The 23,730-nt window shown below is 34.8% G+C and overlaps 4 protein-coding genes across 7 annotated transcripts; 2 read left to right on the top strand and 2 right to left on the bottom strand.

Moving 5' to 3' along the window:
- Positions 1–4,996: 4,996 nt before the first annotated feature.
- Positions 4,997–6,357, top strand: LOC122301580 (transcription repressor OFP7-like). Its single transcript, XM_043112995.1, has one exon. The coding sequence runs from the start codon at positions 5,124–5,126 to the stop codon at positions 6,204–6,206; it is 1,083 nt and encodes a 360-aa protein (XP_042968929.1). The 5' UTR covers positions 4,997–5,123; the 3' UTR covers positions 6,207–6,357.
- Positions 6,358–10,269: 3,912 nt separating this feature from the next.
- On the top strand, positions 10,270–13,971 carry LOC122307358 (outer envelope pore protein 24B, chloroplastic-like). Of its 4 annotated transcripts, none has more exons than XM_043120239.1 (4): positions 10,465–10,608; positions 10,828–10,891; positions 11,063–11,425; positions 13,787–13,971. In XM_043120239.1, the coding sequence occupies exons 1-4, from the start codon at positions 10,595–10,597 to the stop codon at positions 13,865–13,867; spliced, it is 522 nt and encodes a 173-aa protein (XP_042976173.1). In that variant the 5' UTR covers positions 10,465–10,594; the 3' UTR covers positions 13,868–13,971. The 4 variants fall into 4 exon arrangements, with proteins under 4 accessions (XP_042976155.1, XP_042976173.1, XP_042976164.1 ...); XM_043120230.1 differs by having other exon boundaries at positions 10,828–10,897; XM_043120221.1 differs by lacking the exon at positions 10,828–10,891 and having other exon boundaries at positions 10,270–10,608.
- A 2,007-nt stretch (positions 13,972–15,978) lies between these two features.
- LOC122307346 (splicing factor 3B subunit 4-like) lies at positions 15,979–20,571 on the bottom strand. Its single transcript, XM_043120191.1, has 9 exons — positions 20,289–20,571; positions 20,043–20,091; positions 19,142–19,230; positions 18,928–18,984; positions 18,681–18,743; positions 18,529–18,594; positions 17,381–17,467; positions 16,753–16,846; positions 15,979–16,660 (listed from the first exon to the last, which is right to left on the bottom strand). Exons 1-9 carry the CDS (start codon positions 20,391–20,393, stop codon positions 16,137–16,139), a joined length of 1,134 nt encoding a protein of 377 aa, XP_042976125.1. The 5' UTR covers positions 20,394–20,571; the 3' UTR covers positions 15,979–16,136.
- A 1,171-nt stretch (positions 20,572–21,742) lies between these two features.
- LOC122307341 (pentatricopeptide repeat-containing protein At4g36680, mitochondrial) lies at positions 21,743–23,622 on the bottom strand. Its single transcript, XM_043120178.1, has one exon. It carries the CDS (start codon positions 23,520–23,522, stop codon positions 22,320–22,322), a length of 1,203 nt encoding a protein of 400 aa, XP_042976112.1. The 5' UTR covers positions 23,523–23,622; the 3' UTR covers positions 21,743–22,319.
- Positions 23,623–23,730: the final 108 nt, after the last annotated feature.

The raw sequence follows: 23,730 nt of genomic DNA, 5'->3' as shown, positions 1-23,730 counted from the left end.
ACTAATACTAATATATAACTATACTAATAGTCTAGTATTAATACTATTATATAGTTATACTAATCACTATAATTAATACTAATATATAGCTATATAGTATACTTATATATGGCTATATAGTATACTTATACAGTTATACTAATACTATTAGTCTATTATATAATCTAAGACTCTCAGTTCTAATATAGACTATATAGCTATAACTAATACTACTGTTTATATTAATACTAATAATGTAGAATATAGTTATACTAACTGACTGATTCAACATAACTAATATTACTAATATAATATAGCTATACTAAATTACTAATAGTCTAATATTAATACAATTATATAGTTATATTAATTATAAATTCATAATAACTAAATCATTATAAGTCTATAACTATATATATTTAGTATCAATGTATTATTATATTCTTTAATGTATAACTATTAACTATCATATATAGTACTAGTATATATATTAATATATTAACATATTATAAAAGTTATAGTATAAGTTATAATATATCATATATGTATAAATTTATAATAGTATCAGTATATATATAGTTAGCTTAATATGCAATATGTTAGTATTAAATCACTATAACTATATAGAGTATTAGGAATAAGAGTATTACTATTATTTAATATAGTATTACATAGAGTATTAATAAATGTGTGGAGCTTGAAGTGATATAGTAAAACTAGTACATATATTACATATAGTGTTACTATTATTACATATATTTATTAGTTATAGTATTAGTACTAATGTATTATTAGTTATAGCAAACAAGTTAATAACTACTACTAATTTACTATTTACTAATAGATCACTAATAGAATTAGCGTATTACTAATATATATAATATAATATACTATATGTATATATATTAAATATATTACAATATAATTATATAAGTATTAAACAAAATGCCATTGGATAAAAAAAAAAAAAAAAGTTTAGGGTGGACCAAATGGACAGACCGGACTGGTGCTTAGGGAGTTCAATCCGATCTAGGGTGGAAAAACCCTATACCGAATAGGTTCGGTTCAGTCCACAAAACCTCCTAAGACCAGACAGGACCGAACTCCACCCTAGATTTTTCCATGCATGACTTCCGGATAACTTTTTCATTGAACATTTTTGTTTTTGGCTAAATAAATGATCAAGGGCACTGGCATTGGAATGCATCTAAATTTATGGCTTTTTATCTCTTAAACTCACTGTATTGGAGTGGTCATAACCTGCTAACTTGACATTTGAGCTATAGTATATATATAATCATTTCCATATTTGGCGCGTGTAATACTATTATAGCCGGCCAAAAGAATAGAATATTTTAATCCAATAATTTAGGTTGAGGAAAAATAATAGTTGGAAAATAATAATTTAAGTAAAAATTAAATTATTAATTAACATGTAGTTAGTGTAGTTGCAAAATATTAAAAAAAAATTATATATATTATTATTTTGACCAATCCAATGTAGGGTTTTATCTTGAATGGTTTTGATTTTATCCAAAATATGTTCTTTTATTTTGAAGATGGCTTTGGCTAGATCAATGTGGCCATGGTCTAGGTCCAAAATTTGACTAAAACTAATGGAAATATTAATTCACGTTGGATTATCAATTACAAAGTTAAAATAATTATATAATATTATATATTTTAATAATAATTTTTAATTTTTTTTTTATATTTTGCAAATACAATCCATATGTTAATTAATAATTTAATTTTTACTTTAAATTATTGTTTCCCAAATATTTATTTTCTCAACCTAATTATCAAACAAACACATTTGAGAATATTTTTAGAATAAAATATTATTTTGGAGATGAAAAGTGTCGGACCAAATTTGAAGAAAAAAAGAAATTACTGTAGCTCAAAAGTGAAGTCATTGAGATTTAACTACTCCAATACAGACTACTTTTACTTAAGTTAGCCAAAATTTATCTAGACACTAGCATAGATTTGGCTAGGCCAATACTAATACTCCAATGGAGCGGAATGAGGGTAAAAGGGATAAGAGTTCAAAGAGGGAAATTATTAGACTGCATGCGGGGTATTCTCATATATAATTACATGCATGCATGAGGGAATGATTTCATTAAGAAGGAAATGAGTTTAATTTGGGATGACCAAGCATATATATGCATGGTAATCTTATGGTTCTAAAGCATTTTTGAACTTTTTGGCCCAGCAGGCTGGTAATTGACAATATCAGACAATTCTTGCATGCATTGAGATTACAATTATGAGACTTACATAATTTGCAAATAGTAGCAATTACTTCATGTGCAAATCAATTAAAACAGTACGTAGCAACTTGGTAAGATCATGATCAGCTAGCCAGGCTCTTTTCCGTACATTTTTTAAATCTCTCAGCTCGATGTTTGAACCTTTGTCAACGTCCCTTTCAGGGAGCGCATTTAGGGGATGCCGATGATCCGATGCTGTATATAATATTAAGCAAAGAATTAGCCATTGACAAGCAGGGCCCAGTTGAAGGCCATAGCTGGGAAATAACATTCCATTGAGAAAATGCACTGCATATACCGACACAGCTTACAGCTAGAGATCGATGATGTTGCATGCAGAGAGATTGAGCTCCACGTACGGTTAATTGCTTGTTGTTGGAGACACTTTGAGTGTAAAAGGCGCCAGCCTTAACTTTGCCAAAGAACACGTTCCAAAAGGACAGGGAAAAGAAAATGGAGGAACTAAGAGGCAAAAACATGTAGAGACACTTGCATGCAAAGATGATTTTGTTTCCTTGGATCCCCACCACGTTCATGAAAGAGAGCTTCTTTGTAGTACTGACTTTTCTTTTGGAGTGTTAATCCTGCCTAAAGATTTTTCTGTTCTTTATGTATACCACAAAAAAGTTACAGGCTCTCCTTTCATTTCTTGCACGCTTGATTTGGAAGATCATGAGTTACAATTCAACGTGCTTGTTCACATCGAGCGGACAAAAGTTGCTTTTACTCCTCTCTTTTTTGACGAACCACTACTCTGTTATATATAGAACCCTAGGACATTACTACTCAAGGGGTCTGAGAGCTTGTCGTAGCTGGTCTGCATTGTTTCAAAATATATAAATCTTTATATATATATAAATAATATATATATCCCCTAGCTAGATCGAGCAACTAAATTCACATGAAATGTTATAGATTATGTGGAACAGTAAAAAGTGCAGATTCTTGTAGGTCTTTTTTTGGGTATTGTGAAATGATTTGGTTCCATAATCCATTGATCTCCTCATCAAAGCAACAATTTCCGGCCAAAGAAATTTTAATTAAAGCGACGATTGCGGATATATATATATATATATACCTTTTTAAATTAATTTTATTTCTATTTTAAATTCAAAATAAATTTCGAATAGTGCTAAAAAATTATTATAAAAAAAATCAAATTTCCAGATAATAGAATACAAAAAGAAACTTGTCAAAATGTCAAAGAACAAACAGTAGAAAATTATTACTTTGTTTGAAAAAAATAGTTGCTATTTTTTAGTTATTGAAAACATCGAAACAAAGAGAATCACAATCTTTGGAACCTTTAGCATCTTCAGCATTTTTTCAGTATATTATGCAGTCTACTGATCAGCCTTAGAATCACTCCGTCAGGGTACGGCTGCATGGTCGATACACCCTGAAGGGCCTGAACAACCCCTATCATGAATAATCGCTCAGTTTTTAGAAGGTCCCTCTTGGAAGGTAGCTCTTTGATGTTTCGAGAGCTTCCCTCCAAAAATAATTCAAGAATGAAGAGGCTTTCCAAAAAATAAAAATACTGAAGTCTAGAAGAGAGATCTAAAGAAAGCTAATTGTACGTACTACAAGTGAAAAGGGAGACAACCTTTAAAATACAATTGGATTGACATTTCATATAATTCTACATAAAAATCTACCATAATGTTCGAAAAAACTGAAAAACCTTAGAGGTTAACATTTCTTAACTGTATTTTAAAAATGAGAAATGTTAGGGACAAGTTTAAATTATGTAAGTCTTGTGCAGATCCTTAATTAAAAAGAAAAATGAATCCAACTTCAAAGATCAGTAGTTTTTTAATTTATATTTTTCATAATGGAGTACACAACTTTAAAAATAAATATACTTGCATAAATCATTACTCTTAAAAAGATTAAGAGCTCTTTTTGATTTAAAGAGTATTTCGTCTCATCTTATTTTATTATTATAACTTTCTCAAATTTTTACACAAAATATAATAAATAACTTAACTTTTTCAAATCCGATAATAATAATAATAAATATTTTAATAATATTTTATTTGACTTTTAACTTTTATTTAAAACACATTTTTACTTATAACGATTATATATTGAATATGTAGATCTAAAAATATCATATATTTTTATTTTATTAGTGATGATACAAGGGTAATTAAATGCTTTATTAATTAACACGTGACAAAATATAAAATCAAAAGACAAGTTAAAATTATAAGAAATACTCTAAACATAAGCCCACACACGGTATTTTTCTAATTTTTTTTATCAAATATTTAGTATATGGATAATAAGTAGAAGTATTTAATTAATTTAAGAAGAATAAACTAAAAAAAAATTGGAAAAAAATTTTGAGAAATAAAAAAAATATATGGTGTGTGGTGTGTGGCGACTCGGTTTAGATTGGAAGATGAGATGAAATGATTTTAGATGAAAAATAAAAGTTAAATAAAATATTATTATTATTGTTTTAAAATTTAAAAAAATTGAATTGTTTATTATATTTTATATAAAAATTTAAAAATATTATAATAATGAAATAGAATAAAATAAGTTAAAACATTTAAAACCACCTCCCAATCCATATCGAGAGTACAATGAACCTTTAAATTTTTATTTTATTTATCATGTGTGATATATTAATATAGGATGTGTAGCCAAACCTGTGGCAGAGGCTAGTCCATATCGATATTGCATTTTTCCAAACAAACACTGTCAAAAGCAGCCCTTTTTTCATGTCATTCTTTTTTGTGTAAACGAAGTGATGGTCATTAATTAGAGCTCGCCCTGCTCCATACTCCTCCTCCCTATATAAACCCCCACTTTTCTCACACAAACAGTTCATTCATAATCTTCTACGCTTCGATACAAATGGCTAAACGCTTCAAGCTCCGGATCTCCCGAGTCATCCCGTCCTTCCAATCCTGCCGTTCCAAAGACCCCGCCAATCTCCCAGCTGATCCTGTCCGTCCCTTCTTCCGACCTTCTCCGGTCAATGCTAAACTTGTTAACCTACGTTTCCCAGCCACTGCCCCAGTACTCCAACCCTCCAAAACGAGTCACTCTTCCCTTAAGCGCCACGTGTCATCCGCTTTCATATCCGTCGGCTGTGGTTTCAGATCTAGACCCACTCTTTCTGATGATGACCGCACCGATTCGCCAGAGTTCCAGTGGGAAAAAGAAGAGAAATGGCACGTGGTCGCCAAGGTCTACGACGAGAGCCCACGCCGTAAAATCTACAACTCGTCGGTCTCCGGAGATTCCGACGAGGACGTTTTGTCTGTTGTCCGGACACCGGCACGGGCACCGCCAGTTCCTCCCACGGTGGAAAAGAAGAAACGACGGGTCAAAAAGAAGAAAACGGCGCAGAAATTCCGCATCAGCACCTCTTCAGCTGAAAGTGGACTGTTCAGCAGTGAAGGTCGTGACGAGAGGGACGACGAGGAGACCGAGACCTTAGTTTCTTCTTCAAGAAGCTTGTCTACCGATTCCTCGTCCGAGTTCAGCCCCCACTTGGAAACCATACGCGAGATTCCATTAAGCTCCACGAGGCGAAAGAAGAAGCCGAAGAGAAACGTGAAGAAGGTGAAACGGTGCGTTCCGAAGCATGGAAAGGCAAGGAAGGTGATCCCGTCGTCTTTGGAGAGCGAGTCGCCTGCAAGACTGTCGATGTTCCAGAGGCTTATACCGTGCACGGTGGACGGGAAGGTGAGAGAGAGCTTTGCGGTGGTGAAGAAGTCGGAAGATCCATACGAGGACTTCAAGAGGTCAATGATGGAGATGATCTTGGAGAAGCAGATGTTTGATGATAAGGATTTGGAGCAGCTCTTGCACTGCTTTTTGTCTCTGAACGCTAGGGAACATCATGGAGTTATCGTCCAAGCTTTCTCGGAGATTTGGGAGGCTTTGTTTTGTAGAAGATCAACTAGTCGACGTGTTTCTAGGGCTCTCTGAGTAAAAAAATCATGAGGTTGTACGTATATATATAATAAAAATATTAGAAAAACAAAAATGATCTCGTTTTTTCTCTCTTTCTTTTTAATTTCAGTTACTGTGGGGACTATGCATGAAAATACTATCTTCCATTGTTTGGATTCTAAGCCAATGCTGCTCTCTGATCTGCCTATATTCTCTGCAAAATGGGCACTGATGAAAAAGATCATTACAAATCAAAATATCTCAAGGAAAATTTATAAACAGGAGCCTCGATCGGATAATCTCATGATCTTTGTGGTCTCTTTCTCTTTATGTACTGAAAAATGGATCCATCACAATCACTTGCAGCTAGCCTGGCCAATGGAATCCCAATAGTAAACAGAATGAATTTATTTATTTTAAAAAAAAAAAAACAGTAAGAGGACTAGCTAGCTTGGTTCTAAATTAAGGTGGTGTTCGGAGCAGGGAGCTGAATTGACGAGTCAAAGCTTTCGGCGGAGAAGCATGGTCATTTCAAAGGAAGTACACCTGCGGAGTAATGCGTGGATGGGCATGCAGCAGCTAGCATGAGTAGTGGATTGGGGGGTTGGTCGGGGACCCCTACATCATTGACCAAACTAGCACAGGTATTGACTAATTATGATCAAAAGCTGCATGCATTGTGGTTGAATTTGCTTTGCAATAAATAACCCCCACAATTTTCATACTGATCATTCCGGGGCACATGGGACTTCTCCAACTTGGGTCCACATGTTCCCAATTTGTTGAAAATTATCATCATTTGCACAGCTACAATGGTTCCTCTCATCCCGACTACTCTTACACATATATGCTATATCCTTGGATTAATAGAATTACTACATATTTTATGTTGCATGTGTCCCTAATAAAAAGTAATCAAATCAATATTTGTTGTATTGATCATGATTATGTCACCAATCACGTAAATTTTTTGCAAGTAAAAATTATAATGAGTTTGACAATTGCCCTCGTAAAGATCGAAGTACTCGTCAATCGATCAAAAGGTGAGTAATAGTTTTGGAAAAAAGGCCAACATGCAAGAGAAATCTCAGCCACAGGTTCGAGCACAAGCAATTATTTAGTCCAAAAAGGGTTATTTGTTTGATTATTTTATTTTTCATTTTAGCACTTTCATTTATGGCTAGACGACAAGAATCCTATATTAATTTCCCAGTTATGATTTCCTCCGAGCTCTAATAAAAATATTGTAGAATTACTTACTAGGATTTTGATCATTCTACTTAATGTTTGATGTGATTTTGATCCCCCAGGGTGACCGGAGAGCCAACATTTCCGGGAAACCATCATCACTCGCTGCCGGCCGGTAGTTGCTCCCGAAACATCGATCATCGATTCCTGTGTCTTCAACGAGGCCATCAGGCAAAGGCCCGTGCTCATGTTTTGCCGAGTTATATATCTGTCAGTCTCTCAATGTCCCCTTGCAGTAGCAAAACTCCAAAGCCTGACGTCGGACTATCACTGCAGTCAAAAGGGTAGAGAGGGTGGGGGACGGGGCGGGGGAGCCTTCGCATGGATAATGCCTCTGGCTACGAGTCGTGTTGTTTCGTGAAGGGCACGCCAAAGTCCACAAAAAGCATAAGGAGCCCTCAGCCCAAGAGAATGAAATCCTACTCCCTGTGGTATGCTTTCAACGGGTATTCCGCGCTCACGCCATCAGAGATTCCCTAGCCAACCTAACGAAACTGACTCAAATTATTATATGCGTGCGCACTGTCGTTTCCCTAAAACGACAGCCTTAATTTGTTAGGCAAAATGGAAAATACCATCGGAGTCCTCAAAGTACCGCTCAATCTTACTTCTTATATATTGTAATTTTTTTTAATTTTTTACTTAATAATTAAATAAGTGAATATTAATAAATATATATTTATTTTTTTAATGATTAAAAATTTAAAAAAAATATTATTCATTTTTTTAAAAAAAATAAATTAATTTTAACACCCAGCAATAAAAGCTGAACGACCCCGTTAGAGCACTCAAATTTTATAAAATACAAATTTCTGTAAAATATAAAGAAAGATGGTTAAAAATCTCTTCTATTGAATCATCTATTCTATTTTATTTTATATTCAACTACAGTAAATTCTCTACATATGGAGGTTGTTGTTCATTTCTCTAAACATTTTTTTTTTTAATTTCTCTCTCATTTCATCCGCTTTCCTTTTTATCTTATTTTCATTTTAATCATTTTATCACTTTTGCACAGACCCCACTCTCTTATCTCTCTTATACTCTCTAGCACTCCGTTTATAGTCCCTTCCACTTTTATGCATGCAAAAGTTTTGATCTTGTTAATAATAAAGGTAGGTATTTTTTTAGAATATTTTCAATAATGATCAAGAATGGATATTCTTTTAATATACTTTGACAATATTTTATTATATAATTTCTTCTTTTTATTTTTTGAATTAATTTATATTTTAGTTTAACTTATAAATTTGGATTAATTTAAAATCTAACATAATTATATGACGTTATAAATGGAGAGATATCACAAATATCAAAAGATATAAAAATATCATTGATAGTTAGAGAAGATATTTGAAATGAATAAAAAAGATTAAAAAGTATAATATTTAAATAATACAAAAAAAATAAAAAAGTTAATATATGATATATTGTAAAAGTCAGTATGTAAAATAAAAAAAATTTTAATAATATATTTTAAAAAATAATATATATAAACCATTGAGAACGTTGTAACATGTAAAATTTGTAAGGTGTATGAGATTAGCCCTGAATGAGTAGCACTGTAGCCTGTAGCATAACCTGATCAATTAGCTGCCTGTCATCATTCATGGATATTCTCATGTGTCGTCGATTGATCAGTCATCATCATCCATCAGTCCGTCACACTATTACTTGGAAGCTTGGAGCACTACCATGGCCATTGGGTTATTTTTTAGAGTTTTAGTAGGTATAAATAAAGTTGTTTATTAATTTATATATTAATATTAATTTTTTTATATTAAAAATTAAAATTAATATTATTTTTAATAAAATTTATTTTTTAATTAATCACATTAAATTAATACATATATTAATACGTAGTTATATAATTACATCTAATTTTTTACCCTTCGTGTTGCTAGAGATTTGATTTTAGTCCATGTTTATAATATATTTCATTAATACCTGGTGTCTTGTCATGAGGCACTTTCACGGTGGCTCAAATCGGACATACGATGTGACTCGCGGTGGCCATCTCTGAACCACTCTAGTTACTTAAGGCTCTGTTTTCTTATAAGAATATTTTAGATAACTTATAAATAGTATTAAAATTATTTATAAATAATAATAAATAATTTAAATTTTTATATAAAATAAAATAAAAAATTAATTTTTTTAATTTTAAAAAAATAAAATTAATATTAAAAAAATAAAATTTAATTTAATATTTAATTTTAATTTACCTTACGTTAAATGAACTTGCCGAAACTCGAAACTCAAAAGGAGACTTGATAGATCGAGAGGACCTTTTCCCTAAAACAATAAAATATATTTCCTCTTTTTGGGTGGCCGGACCAAGGACGGCGTAGATGTGGCTCCGGAACCAGACCTATGGGTAGAGTTGATCTGGGTGGGGGTTCTACTTCTCCCTCCACCATTCTTGCTGGTTGAAGAATATTATTTTATTTTGATATGTATTTTTAGTTTTATTTTTTAATTCATAGAATAATTGAAAGTTAAACATTTTTAAAGGATAGTGTTAAATATAATTTAAGGATAGATAAGTTCATAAATAATATAATTTAAGGATAGATAAGTTCATAACACTCCATTTGAAAAAAAAATTAATAAAAAAAAAAAAGGACACAAACTGATGCATATGAAAAAATTAATAGACATATAATCATTTTTATAATTATTTATATAATTATAATTTAATAAAGAATATTTTTATTCTTTATTTATAAAAATATTGTCAATTTATATAAATATCTTTATTTTAAAATATAATTATAAAAGAAATTGCAGATGTACCAATTTTTTTTAAAGCCCGGCCTTTCGCTATTAAAATGTAAAAACATATATTCAAATTTATCTATTTACTTATTTTCACTGTGCGGCTCGTAACTCTTCCCCTCTGGTACCATTAGAAACCCTTGCAAAACCCCTTCTTCGTACAAATATTGCGCTTCCCATCTCCGCTTTTTTGTTGCACTTGAAGATGATGCTCAAGTCTGCTTCCTTGGGACGAAATTACAGCACCGGTAACGGCGAGTTTATAGGCACTGTCGCCGTGAGCGCCGGCGAAGTCGACCTCCGAGCTTCCGTGTCCGACGACGCTTCCGCTTGTTGGCCCACCTTTGGCATACTGTCTTTCGCCGTTGAGAAACCCGGTTCCTTCTGCATCGACTACGATGTCCCAAAGAAGGTACACCATTTGCTTAACCAATGGAAATCAACCAACTTTCTGTTGGGTTGCACGGAAAATGTGGGGAAGGAAAGTAATTTTCAATACGAATGTTAGATTGTAATTGTGTATATTTATGTGTGTGTATGTGTTTCTCTTGTTTTGAACTACTTTTGCACTTTGAAACAATTATTTGGCTTATATTCTTTTTGTTTTCTACTTTTTCCTCCGTTTTCGAAGGAAATTAGTGACTACAGGGCATTTTGTTGATCCGAAAGCCGTGGAAAAGAAAATGAAGAAAAAAGTAGAAGTTTGTGGTCAAGTTATTTTATTTACGATTATCAATGCTAATTTACAATTCTTGAAAATCCGGTCCAATTTTTCCTGTTCCTTTCCATTTCCTAGAGTTCCGACATGGGAAAGGGATAGAGATATAGGAATTGCAACATACACTATAGCGGTTCATTCTGTGCAGGATGTTCGGTTTCTGTTCACCAAGAATTTAAATATGTTAGAGAGACCGTTGAACTTGACTTACACTCACGCGATGAGTGAGAACCGGACTTTACTGAATGGAACGCTTGAGCTTGATTCAGCTAGCAAACTGTCGGCTAATTATGCATTTCATTCTGGGAACTGCAAGTTGAAATATAGCTATGCGCATGGGGGGACGACATTGGAGCCATGCTATGACTTTGGAAATAAGTCTTTGGACTTGGAAGCATCTCAGAGGATTCTTGAGGGCAATTTGATCAGGGCATCGTATAAGACATCAAGCAAAACTTTGGGATTGGAGTGGTCCTCAAATTCCAAGCACAACAAAAATTTAAGATTCAAGGTAAAATGACTTCACATATTCATCATTTTTTGTCTTGTTTTTGTATTTCTAGGTTCGAGCATTGGTAGTCTTCATTTCTGAATTAAATTTGTGGCACATTTTTGTTAGTACAATGCTTCCATGGACATGTTCTATTGTATTTGGTACTTGATTTGTCTGGCCAAAATGGTTTGTGATAAACTATAAAGGTATATACTTCTATATGGAAACACACATTTTGTTTCTTTGTATGTGTGCGTGTATTTGTATTTGGAAATTGTCTATTTGTTGGTGGCATGTGCAGCGAATTCATTTGGAAACCTAATATCAATGGTAAAAAATGTGGGCTTCTATGGTGACAAAGTAGCGTATGTCCTTGGGCTATGTTTGGGTGCTGAGGTGATTTAGATAATCTGAGTTGATCTGTGAATAATAGTGAGTTAAGATGTTTGAGTGGGTTTGTGGGTCCATTGAGATGTGTTTGAATGTATGAAGTAAGTTGAGATATGTTTTAACTTTTTATGGAAAGTTGAAAAAGTAGTAGGTCCCATCAAATGATTGGTTTGAGATAATGTGAGCTCAGCACCCAAACATACCCCTAGAGGTTACATTTTGAGATGATCTAATAATGTTCTAGAGGTGCATAATAGTGGATAGTGACGAATAAAGTGTTGCATTACATTGAAAGTGTGGGTTGCCTGATAACAAAGGCCGAGTGAAGGCTTTGCTGGAATAAGAATGTGTAGGTTGTCTATGCAAGTGTCTAATATGCTGTTTGTTTTAAGTGTCATGCATATAAAAAAATGAGCTTTGCTACTCATCATCCTCACACACCACACCCCCATTTGGTTATACAGTTCAAATGAGATGAGATAAGATGTTTTGTTGAAAGTTAAATAAAATATTGTTATAATATAATTTTTTAATCTTAGTTTCGTTTTAAGATTTGAAAAGGTTAAATTATTTATTATATCTTGTATGGAGATTTGAAAAAATTGTAATGATGAGATGAGATGAGATAGTTAAAGTTTGGGTAAACAAACAGGCACGATTTCTTTTAAATTTTTTTTGGGTTTTATTCTTCTTAAACTAATTGAATTCTTTTATTCATCATTCATACACCACACATTTGATAAACGAAAAAAAAATGTGGTATGTGGGGATAATGAATAGAATTTTTCTAAAAACAATTTTGTTTCAGTCAATGTCTAGCTCATTTCTTGTCCACGGTCCACCTAACAGCTTTATAATGGTTACTTGAATTCAAAATCAGCTTTTGCAGTACTTTACTTCCAAACCAACTGATGTTAAGTGAATCTCACCCGCTGTCTTGTTTCAACAGTATGATGCATTTCCTTTTAGCACACATTTTTGTCTCTAAGGAGCTCTTTCATTATGTGTATCCTAAAGCTATATATTGTATCCTGAATCCTGAGAACCTACCATCGGTTGACGTTTAATCTTCCTACTGTTCTTAGCTTCAAGAGTTTGAAGTGACTAACATCAAGACTGGTCTGGAAAATGTTGGATTAATCCATATTTTTTTAAGCACTCTTGAGCCATGGTAGTTGTTCAGCTTCTCGTTCCTAGGCCAGCTTTAGTGCAATTGCATTGTGCCAAATGATATTCACCCGGTCTTCTTCTAGCTGCCCCCACATACCTACGCTTGATGTCTGGAAGGTTTGTGTTGGTTTGATCATTTAGGACTTAAGTGGTTTAACTCTGGTGATTTTATGTCTGGAACCATCCACTTTACCCAGCCCATACCATGGTTCCAATTTGGAGCATCTGGAATCAGGTATGGAGAAACCCTCTCTACTTCTGCATCCATTCTTTATGATGCCAAGATTATGTCAGAAAATATGTTTAAAATACACGAGGATGACAGGGGCTGTCGGATCAAGTCTTCCTTTTATCCTTAGGTTCCCCTTCTAGTAGCAATGATTTGTATGACCTCGATAGCTTTGAGCTAATATTTTAGACTGGTAGATTTCTTCCAACTTCTAGAAAAGATAAGTTCACCTTATGGAAATGAATATGAATTTTCCTTGTCCACAGAAAGGATACATCATTGATCATGGAAACTTGCTCAGCTTGTATTATATTTTCCAGTTGATTTAGTTCTTTGTGCTCCAATGCGGACCATTTCTTGTCGATGTAATGAAATAATCGACTAGTAACAATGAAGTTGTTTATCTTTTGACTTATAATCTCTTTTCAAGATACGTTGAACTCTATTAGCTGCGTGTCCGCAAATGTTTTCTCTGTAAACTTGCTTCTGTTTTCTACTGTTCTCTTGCTTATTTTCACTGCTAATTTTACAAGTGGGCATCAATTTTGTTAGGAGTAAATCTTGTTCTAATTTCTTCTTTAAACTTTCAGGTGTCAGCATTACTTGAGTTGGCAAAGGGATTGCACATGCCGATCCTAAATGCTGAGAGCATCTGGGACTTTTCGCTTTAATATTTCCACCTACTGTTGAGATCTTTATATGAAAAAGTAACTTCCTTTAGTTAAAATGTACCGAGACATTGCTTTTAAAAAATCGTATTGGTTTGAATTCTGCAGCGGAATCATTGCCAACCCCTACTTCCATCACTGACAGACAATCACTGACTCACAATCAGTGAATAATTTCTACAATACACAGAACGGCGAGCCACTTTTGATATTTGGTCAGGAGGATAACCCTTTGCTTGCTTCTTTTTATTGTTTTGGGATGACGACACGCTAATAATCAAAGAATCTGATCCAGCTATTTGAATTTTAATTGCTAGATAGTGGGATCTAGCAAGCGTAAGAAGAGTAATATAAAACATTTGGTGTTCATTTAAGCCTTTACAGCGAGAAGAAAAGTCTAGCAAGTTTTTATTTACAATACTTGCTTGTGGATAATTTAGAATTGATTACTACGAAAGGAAGTTTTTGAAGGATAGTTTGGATATGAGATGAGATAATTGTAGATAAAAATTAAAAGTTAAATAAAATATTATAAAATATTAATTTTTTGAGAATTGTTACATATATAAAAAAATTATATCAAATAAATCCACAAAATGATATAGATTTATAGAATCCGTTATATTTGATTTATGATAAACATAATTTTATAATTTGACGTATCATAACAAGTTATATATCAATTTTTTAATTTATTTTTATATAATTTTTTTATAATTAAAGTATTTTCCTATTTGAAAAGCTGCAAGGTAGTGTGCTGAAAAAGAGATTTTGGCGATCCGCCAAAACCTGGTGATCCTGATTAAAAAGCATAAAAAAAGAAAAAGGCAGTTGGAAACTGAATATTCCTCCAAGAGAGGCGCTTCGGCCAGTGACACCTATAAATTGTGTTTATCGGAAACCAGTTGTGAGTTGACACGTAACGGGCACATAAAAAAATTAGTACTGGCCGCATAACAGGGGATCAGCTCCCTTCCGAACTGAAGCCGAACTCTGCTCTCCCTCCCTCTCCTTCACAACCACACGCCGTCTCCCCCTCCCTCCCTCTCCTGCAAGCCGAAACCCACTTCGTCTCCCCCTCCCTTCCTCTCCTGCAACTGGAACCCACTTCTGGAACAATTATTATAATTTAATTTAATTATATTCCGGTTTGAAACTGTCCGATATACAAGGTAAAATTTAATTTTTATGCTTGGATTTTTTCTAATTTTTATTCAACATTCATTGAAAACAGGGAGTACACAAACAGATTTACCATGATTTTCACTGTGGGTTCGTCGTTGGGAAACTGTCCGATATACAAGCCAAATATTTTGGAACCCACTTCTGGAACAATAATCCTGGAACCTAGAAATTAGGGATTAGAAAATGTAAAAACTAGAAAATGTAAAACCCAGAAAAAGTAAAAAACCAGAAAATGTAAAACCTAGAAAAAGTAAAAACCAGAAAATGTAAAAATCAGAAACCGAAACCTAGAAATTACAGATCGGAACTCACCCATGGAAATCGACGTTAACCAGGGAAGGGGAGTGAGAGAGAGGTTAGGAGAGATTTTTTTTTTTCGTTAAAGATGATTTCGTGAAGTCTGATTTTGATCTTCGTTAAGGGTGAACTTCGGTTTTGATTTTCATCTGCGGCGGGAAGAGTTGCTTTAAGATACATGGGTCTTCAAAATGGGATACGGGAGGGAGAGTTGTGAAATGGGAGGAGAGATGGGTCTGCAAAATGGAAGGATTCCCTACAGCGCAGCTTACTTCCTTTAAGATACATCTCTTACGTGGCAATTTATTACTGGGTTCCCATAATCTCACGTTATAGGAGGCACCGGTTTGAAGATTTTCCCTTCCTCCAATTAGATGTTGTTTATTTGTATTTTAATTAGGATTTGTGAGGTAGATTTGTAAACCTGATTAAATAAGATTCTCGTAAGATGGGTTCTGGCATTTGTTGGAAGTTAATTAAGTTTTTGTACAAATAACTCAGCCAATACTTGGATGAAAGGTTTTTTAAGAGAGGTTTTTTTTTTTTTTTTTTTTTTTTTCTTTTTTTAATTTAAAAGATGTTTGGAATGGATTGATGTTGGAAGTTTTTGTTGAAAAACAAAATTGAAAGTATTTTGGCGAAGATAGATATGGCCTAGATACTTGTTTTCTTAACCAATATGGTACACATTGCAATCTGCATTATCCTAAAAACAACCAAAATACAAAAAACAAGACAGATCCTGGACATTATATGGTAACATCACCTCTCAGAATGATTTCTCAAGATCTCAACTTGAAGATGGCGGCAAAGGGGGGTTATTGGGATTATGCATAGGGGGAGGTGGAGGCATTGATCCCTGTGGCATGGGGAGCCGACTAGGCTGTTGCTGAAGGGGTGGGGGCGGTGGTGGACGCCACATAGGTGGTTGGACTCCCATCCCCATTGGTGGTGGCATAGGCCTTGGAGGACCTGGAGCTGCCTGTGGTGGAGGGGGCGGTGGCATATTTGGGGGAGGGGGCCTGAAATGCTGAAGTTGTGGAGGCATGACAGGTGGTGGCATTGGTTGACCCAATTGCTGCGGTTGACCCTGCCAAGCTGGCTGTCCACCCATTGGCATGGGATGGAAGGCTGCTCCTTGAGGTGGACGGAGTGCAGGTATTGGGCTTGGAGCTACAGAACCATTTGCAAAAGGGCGTGGAGGCACAGTTCCATTGGCCTGGGGAACATTCTGAAGTGTTGGAGGTCCACTGGCAAATAAAGTGTGAGGCCTGCTCTTTTGGGTAGTTGGATTGCTTGCAGCCAAGACTCTCTCTGCAGTATAAAAGCATTATATAAGCAAAGCAATCATCTGTTATAGCATGCATAATTCCTACTAAAGGCAGCAGCATTAAAAAAGCACTCACCTGCTGGAGTACCATGACGCTCCCCTTTAGTATCCTTCTTATATGCATATGACACTGTAATTTGACGGTTGCAAAGATACTGGCCAGTCATTGCCTGAAAATTTATAAGAAGATCAATATCAAATCAACTATTTTATAATCAGAACAGAATGCTAGCGTCACATGATCGCTTAAGTCTCATGTAAAAAAATTTAGTAGTTACTATAATATGTTTTACAACGCAATAGATGGGCTCCTTGATATAAATAGAATTGGCATCATGCTATGACCAAGTGGAAGTAGAATTTTTAGATATAAATACAAAACAAAAGCCACAAAGACGAATAACAAAGTAATGATTCATCCAAATCTAGTATCAATTTTTTTTTTTATAGGTAATAAGTTATTGTATTGATATAAGGATGGGCATGGCCCAAGTACACTAGAAGTATACATGTGCATACACCTATTTAAGAACTAGAAATAGATACAAGGAAATCATGGAAGCTGAGACCATTAAAATCTAAATCTTGTATCATTAAACCCAACCCCCCCCCCCCCCCCCCCCCCCCCCCAACAAAACAAAAAGAAAACCCAAAAAAATAAAAAATAAAAATCTCACAATTCTCAAGCAGATTTGGACACAAACCTCAATAGCAGCATCAGATGCCTCGAAAGAATCATAGCTAATAAACCCAAAACCACGTGAATTTCCTGATTCTGGGTCTCTCATTATCTGGAGAAGAGAAGTGCCAAGGATTAGAATCCAAATAAAGGAAACGTCATATTCATCAAAAAATAACAGAAACGTCAAAATTTTAATAGGTACAAAACATACATTAGAAAACAATTTTTATGCTTTCGGTACAAATGTTTGAGCCCACAACTTGTGCCACACAGATGGGGCGGAAAAGAGTTTACATCCAGTTCCCCTAAAACAAAAATGAACTCATATAAGAAAACCAACATAGATAGTTGATGGTCACACATAAGTGCTCATAAAGTAGCTCTTAAGATTTCCCACAACCGATGCACCATTAAATCTAGCTCACGAGGATGGTTGTCTAACTCACCCAGAATGTGGATCATTTCAGTGATCTGAACTAGAACAGAACAAGGTACACCACTTGCCCCATAACACGGAAAATTGGGGGCAAGGTAGCCTTCACCATACAATTTAAGTGTAGTTTGGGCTTCAGTCTTCCCAAAACCCTCCATGCAAAGGCATACAACGATGGTAGATTGACTATTAGCGATGGCCATATTAAACAGTTATTTGCCAAGTAAATGGCAAAACAAACTCCTTTTTCTATGGCTGTCAAAGAGGGAAGTTTCCCGTTTATTTTTATTTATTTTTTTCATGATGTGACAATGAAGATCTCATTTCCGTTTACAGAATTGTAGTGATAATGAACCAGAATACAAGAGTTTTCCCACACTTCCTGCAGATGAGTATTGTTTGGATTAAAAAACACTCACAAAAATAATACTAAAAAATTATACTCTTAACAATATTTTATTAAACTCATCTCAACTCAACTCACTATCCAAACCTCCCCTAAATCTTTCATAGTAGCCATATGCAAAAGGATGTTATATAAACTCCTAGGGTAGAAGGATCATTAATGACTTCATATTTCAACTTCATAATAGAAAAACCAACAGCTCAATTAGATACAGTAGGCAGTTGGCAGTTGGCATAGAATTTTCTGCAATTTTTAGGGTAATTAAAACAAAATGGAAAAGATTATTTAACATCAGACAGCAAGCAAACAAAAGGAAAGCCAGAAACTTAACCTTAGGATTTGTGACAATGACTCCAAATGCACTGAAAGTATCATATAGAAGCTTCTCATCGACGTCCTGAAAAGAATATTAAGCATGAAAAAGTTAAAAATCAGTAGTCTAGCACAAGCTAAAGTGCATAACTCCGACAGAAGTCGACATACAGGGTCAAGGTTCCCAATGAAAAGGTTTGCTCCCACATCCAAGCTTTTTTTATCTTGGGATGCCTGGGAAGAAAATAAAGGAAAAAAATTGTAAACACCACATTAGTTCATTGAATCACATATAGCAGATGTAAATAGACATTGAGACAGAAGGGAATGCTGAACTTTGTCAAACATAACCATGATTCAGAACTTTTATGCAGCAAAACATAAAAAAGCAGCCAAACAATAGTTGAGAAATGAATACCTTATTTACACGTATAGGCTTTCCATAAAGTTTAATCATGTTCAGCACTTTGATTGCCTGCATAAGTTGCCAAAGGGAAGCAAAACTATTAAACAAAAGCAAAGAACTACTAAGGGGAGCTAAAAGAAAAAACATTGCAGTTCAGTAATACGATCTTCGTATGCACTTGCAAGTTTTATAGATAGCATGACAGCAGTATGTGAGGAATACTTACATAATCGGCATCTTCTTCACTCCGGAACTCCACAAATCCATATCCTTGATGCAGATTTGTCACTCTATCCTTGGGGACATACACGTTCACTGAAACAGAAAGGAAAAAGGTTATAAATGGGCAGTCATACAAGCAGATTCAAGGAGTGAACTAACACATAATTTTATTTTATACCTACTAACAAAAATAAATGAAACGCTGATAAACTACCAACCAGTGAGATTAACATAATGACCAAGACAATAAAGTCTAAGAATGGGATTAGTAATATTTCCAGAAACTTTTTATAAGAATGAATCTGAAGAGGCTCATTTGTAATCTTTCTTCTCTTTCCATTTGGTGAAATAACGGCCAGAAGAAGATATTTTTGATACGTAATAATAGGTGCAACAGCGCAACCCAAGTACACAACTACATTAGTTCCAAAAGAAGATTAAAACTACGTCAGTTAAAAAATAATTTTGCATAAGGTAATCAACCCGAAATATATAAGCTGCTAATAAACCCCCTCTTAAACCTTACTTTTTTTTTTTTTCATGCATCATGGAAAAGCAATGAGTTAAACTTAACCATCTTTCATTCAAGCCTGAAGAATGTTCATAACATTTCTGAATATTAAACTAAAAAACAGAAAGAAAAAAAATCTCAAACGATATGAAACAAAGAAATAAGCTTCAGCAAAAACAATAGTAAGGAGACTACGACGAGCAAAAAAAATATATCAAAAACAAAAGAAACAATTATGAACATGAAACGAACAGGAATCTACCCAATTTACAGAACAAAAGAGTTCCTATATCTAACAAACATAAAAAAAAAAAAAAAAAAAAAAAAAAAAAAAAAAAAAAAATTGTGAAAATAGAACAGAGAAAAGGGTGAACAAAGGAAGGCCGGGACATACCAACAGGACCTGCTTGAACAAACAACTCCCAAAGTAACTCCTCGCTCACCTGAATGCGTAGAAGCGGAAGAAATCAATCAAGCTCAAGAATCAACAACTCGAGAGTAAAGACATTGGAGCCCTTCGATTAAAATCAGAACCGTATAGGAAAAAAAACCCTAACTACTCCAAATTCCTTCTTTCGCAGCAAAGTACGAACATCAACTACCAAACAAAGGAGAAATGAGAAAAAAGGGGAAAGAGGACCTGAGGGTCGAGATTGCCGACGTAAGCGGTGGCGTCCTGATTCCTCTCGGCAGAGTGTTGGCCGAGAAGATTGGCTCCTACTCCAGGTGCTATTCGAGTCGTCATCGCTAGCTATCTAGCTTGGCTTCCTCGCTCTCTTAAAACCCTCCGCCTCTGTTACTTGGACGGAAATTCACGTCAGACTCATAAAAATAATTCAACAAAACGGGGGCTTCACCATGGACGGCTACGCGAGTCATTCTGGGTCGGGAAGAAGTATTGGGCTGGGCCAGTCAACCCAAGATGCATCTTCCTCTCCAGGACTTGAAAACTGAAAATGTAACTTCTTTTCTTTTTTTTTTCAACTGAAAAAGGTAATTTTTTTTTTTTTTTTTTTCTATAACGGGATGTTTCGAATTCAGGTTTTCTCTTTGAAGAACTGAATCTATTGGACTGTTAAGATCACTAGCATTGATTTCTTCATATGCATATTTAAAATTACAATTTTTGAAAATTGATTTTACATATAAAAAAAACCCCACATTAAATTATGTATTTTTGAACCAAATAATAATAAATTATTTCTTAAAATTATTATTTTTATATATTTTACAATTACCATAATGTGCTCAAAAATACAAATTTCATATATCTAAATATTACTAATTTTATATATCGAAATGACTACTTTTATCAATAAATATTAATATATACTAAAAAAAAACATTTTGTATCATTAACTTCATATAAACTTAATATATCAAAATCATATTAATACAGATTTCACAAAATTGATTTTAATGGGTAGAGAAGAGAAAAAATAGTAAAATAATATTTGAAGAATGAATTGTGATTCTTCAAACTTGAATAAATACTATTCATAGTTATGTAAAATTTTAAAGATACATAATTTAATATAGACCAATTTAAAAAGATATTATGTAAATATAAAGATGAATATAAAGATAAATAAACTATTAACAATGCTCTAAGAAGGTAAATTAAATGAATAAAAAAAAATTAAGTACTTTATCTAACTTCGACGTGGAAGCGGTCCACATTTATGAGCCAAAATGATGGGTATTAGGTACTTTTGGTGTCAAACTTGGTAATATAACCTCCACTTATCCTTTGACAAATGTTTGTTGACAGCGTGTCGTGATTTTCTGTTAATTCGTATATTTTTAAAATTACTTTTTCTGGATTAGTGCAATATGAAAACTGCACAAAAAATGACAAAAACACAGAATTTCCATAGACTTCCAACGAGGGAAATTAGTAACGCCGTCCATTACCCGACCTGTTCGTGCATCCCACGAATTTATCTCACAAGTCACAACTGAGATCTCCACCAACAAAATTCCCGTCTTCCAAGCTCAAGTGCACATTCTGCAGCACAGAACGTAAAATTTGGGATTTGAAAAAAAAAAAGAAAAAAGAAAAAAGGGAAAAAGAGAGGAGAGTGAAAGAACCTCTAAACTAAATATTCAAGTACAGTTGCTCGAAATGTAAGATGCCATACAGAATAGCAGAATGAAAATTACCAGCCTTTTCCCAGCTATAATTGAGGAATCTTGTTACAGAAACAAGCTTGTCCAGATTTGAAGACAGATTACTGCGTTGAAAGGCCCTACCTTTGACATGGCAAAGCAGGATGCGCAAGGGTAACAAGAAGAAACAAGCAAGGATACAGGCCAGGAGGAGTAAGTTATGGCCACCATCTAACGGAATGCCTTGAGAAGCTCATTGCCATGAAAAAAACAATAGCCGAACTTAATTAAGCAGCAGGAAGGAAAACAAGAACTTGATTTTACGAATTATTTGCTAAAACTAAGGGGAAGAAACACAATCACTAAACATTTTTAACTGTATTGAAGCTTCAACACTTCTTGGCAGCTCAAAACAGCTTAGTGTAACAAGCTCCAAATCAAATTTGCATCGCTTGTCCCACCAACTCAACATTCAATAAATATTGAATCCTTTGCAGCTACAGATCAAGCTACAAACACATCCAGCTCGAAGGACCAACACATAAAAACATGCCATAAATCCTTATGCTGCGGCCTCTTGGTCCTCAACAGAATCAGCATCCACAGAAGTCAAACCAAGTTCTTCCTCAACCTTTGTCCATGCATTAACAACATTCGGGGGAAACTTTTTCTTAATAGTCCGGATCAATCCTTTCGCCGCCTTCATCTTCTTCTTCTTCACCAACCCTTCCACCAAATTCCTCATCGTGACAAAATCAGGAATCTTATGCACCTTCACACTCTCCTTAAAAACCTTGTACCCCTTCTCATAATCCCCATTCCTACACAAATAATATATCAAGATCCTAAAAGTTGCAGCATTTGGATTGCACCCATTTCCCTCCAACCCCTCATAAACCGCCTTCGCCTCATCCATCATCCCATTTTTAAGATAACAAGTCATCAAGTAGTTATAACTTATTGTATCGGGCTTAAGCCCCGCATTACTCATCTCATTGATCAATGCCATCACATTCTCCGGCTCACCACCTTGCGCACACATAATCCTCACATTATATGCAGCAACATCGATCTCACAGCCTTTTTTTACCATCTCATTCCAATATTTCTCGGCCTCCTCGCTCTTCCCCTTCTTGTATAAAGCGCCCAGTATGGTCGTAAACGTCACTGCCGTTATCTCCACCCCCTTCTCCTCCATCTCCTTGAAAACCCCAACCGCCGTCTCGGGCGAACCTGCTTCGCAGTACGACTTGACCAAAATCCCATACGAAACCTTATCCGGCGACACATTGTATTTCCTGGGAATTTCTTCGAACAGTTGGGGGACCTTGTTGAACATCTTCGAATGATTGCACGCAGATAGCAAGGCGTTGAAGGAAACCGCCGATCTCGGAGTACCCAAGTCGTCCATTTGATCGAAGGTTTTCAAGGCGTGGTCGAACATGCCAGCTCGGCCGTAGGATCGAATCAAAGTGGACAAATAGGGCTCTTCCTTGATCTTGGGGTCTTTCTTGTGGGACTCTATGAGGGACTCTATGTCGGAGAAGCGGTGGGACTTCGCGAGCCGGCGGACGGTGAGGTCCTGAGCATAGCGGGAGGAGGTGGGAGAGGAATAGTTTTTCGAAACGGATGAGTATATTTCCAGGGCTTTGTCAGGGTCATACTCGGTCCGAAGTTTCGATTTTGCTCTGGAAATGGACATTGAAGAGGAATTGGCGGTGGTGCTAAGGTGGCGAAGATGACGGAGAGGAGTGGAAGAGGACATTTTCTAGGGTTTTTGGGGGAAGAAGAGGATGAGAGAGGTGGAGGGCTTTGCTGGTTCAATTTCAAGCAATAGATCAGTAGCTTCCAAGACTTGTGTGTTAGGGTTTTAGAGAAGGGGAAATAATTAGCCCACAGATAGGGTCACCGATGGTGGCCACCGATTCTTTTTATTATTTTATTATTTTTATTATTTTAATTTAATTGTTAAG

The sequence above is a fragment of the Carya illinoinensis genome, chromosome 1 (assembly GCF_018687715.1).
Source record: "Carya illinoinensis cultivar Pawnee chromosome 1, C.illinoinensisPawnee_v1, whole genome shotgun sequence".
Classification (NCBI taxonomy): Eukaryota; Viridiplantae; Streptophyta; class Magnoliopsida; order Fagales; family Juglandaceae; genus Carya; species Carya illinoinensis.
Note: the sequence above shows the minus strand (reverse complement) of the source record. Positions and strands in the feature narration are given on the sequence as shown.

Bases quoted from the DNA above. Each gene is read 5' to 3' on its own strand.
- LOC122307346 (XM_043120191.1), bottom strand. From the start codon at position 20,393: ATGACGACTCGAATAGCACCTGGAGTAGGAGCCAATCTTCTCGGCCAA. The intron at 19,231-20,042 runs GTATGTCCCGGC...TTTCTGTTTCAG, and splicing joins TGTTCAAGCAGGTCCTGTTG to TGAACGTGTATGTCCCCAAG. The intron at 16,847-17,380 runs GTTTGTGTCCAA...ATAAATTTTCAG, and splicing joins CATCTGATGCTGCTATTGAG to GCAATGACTGGCCAGTATCT.
- LOC122301580 (XM_043112995.1), top strand. From the start codon at position 5,124: ATGGCTAAACGCTTCAAGCTCCGGATCTCCCGAGTCATCCCGTCCTTC.
- LOC122307358 (XM_043120213.1), top strand. The intron at 11,426-13,786 runs GTAAAATGACTT...TTAAACTTTCAG, and splicing joins ACAAAAATTTAAGATTCAAG to GTGTCAGCATTACTTGAGTT.
- LOC122307341 (XM_043120178.1), bottom strand. From the start codon at position 23,522: ATGTCCTCTTCCACTCCTCTCCGTCATCTTCGCCACCTTAGCACCACC.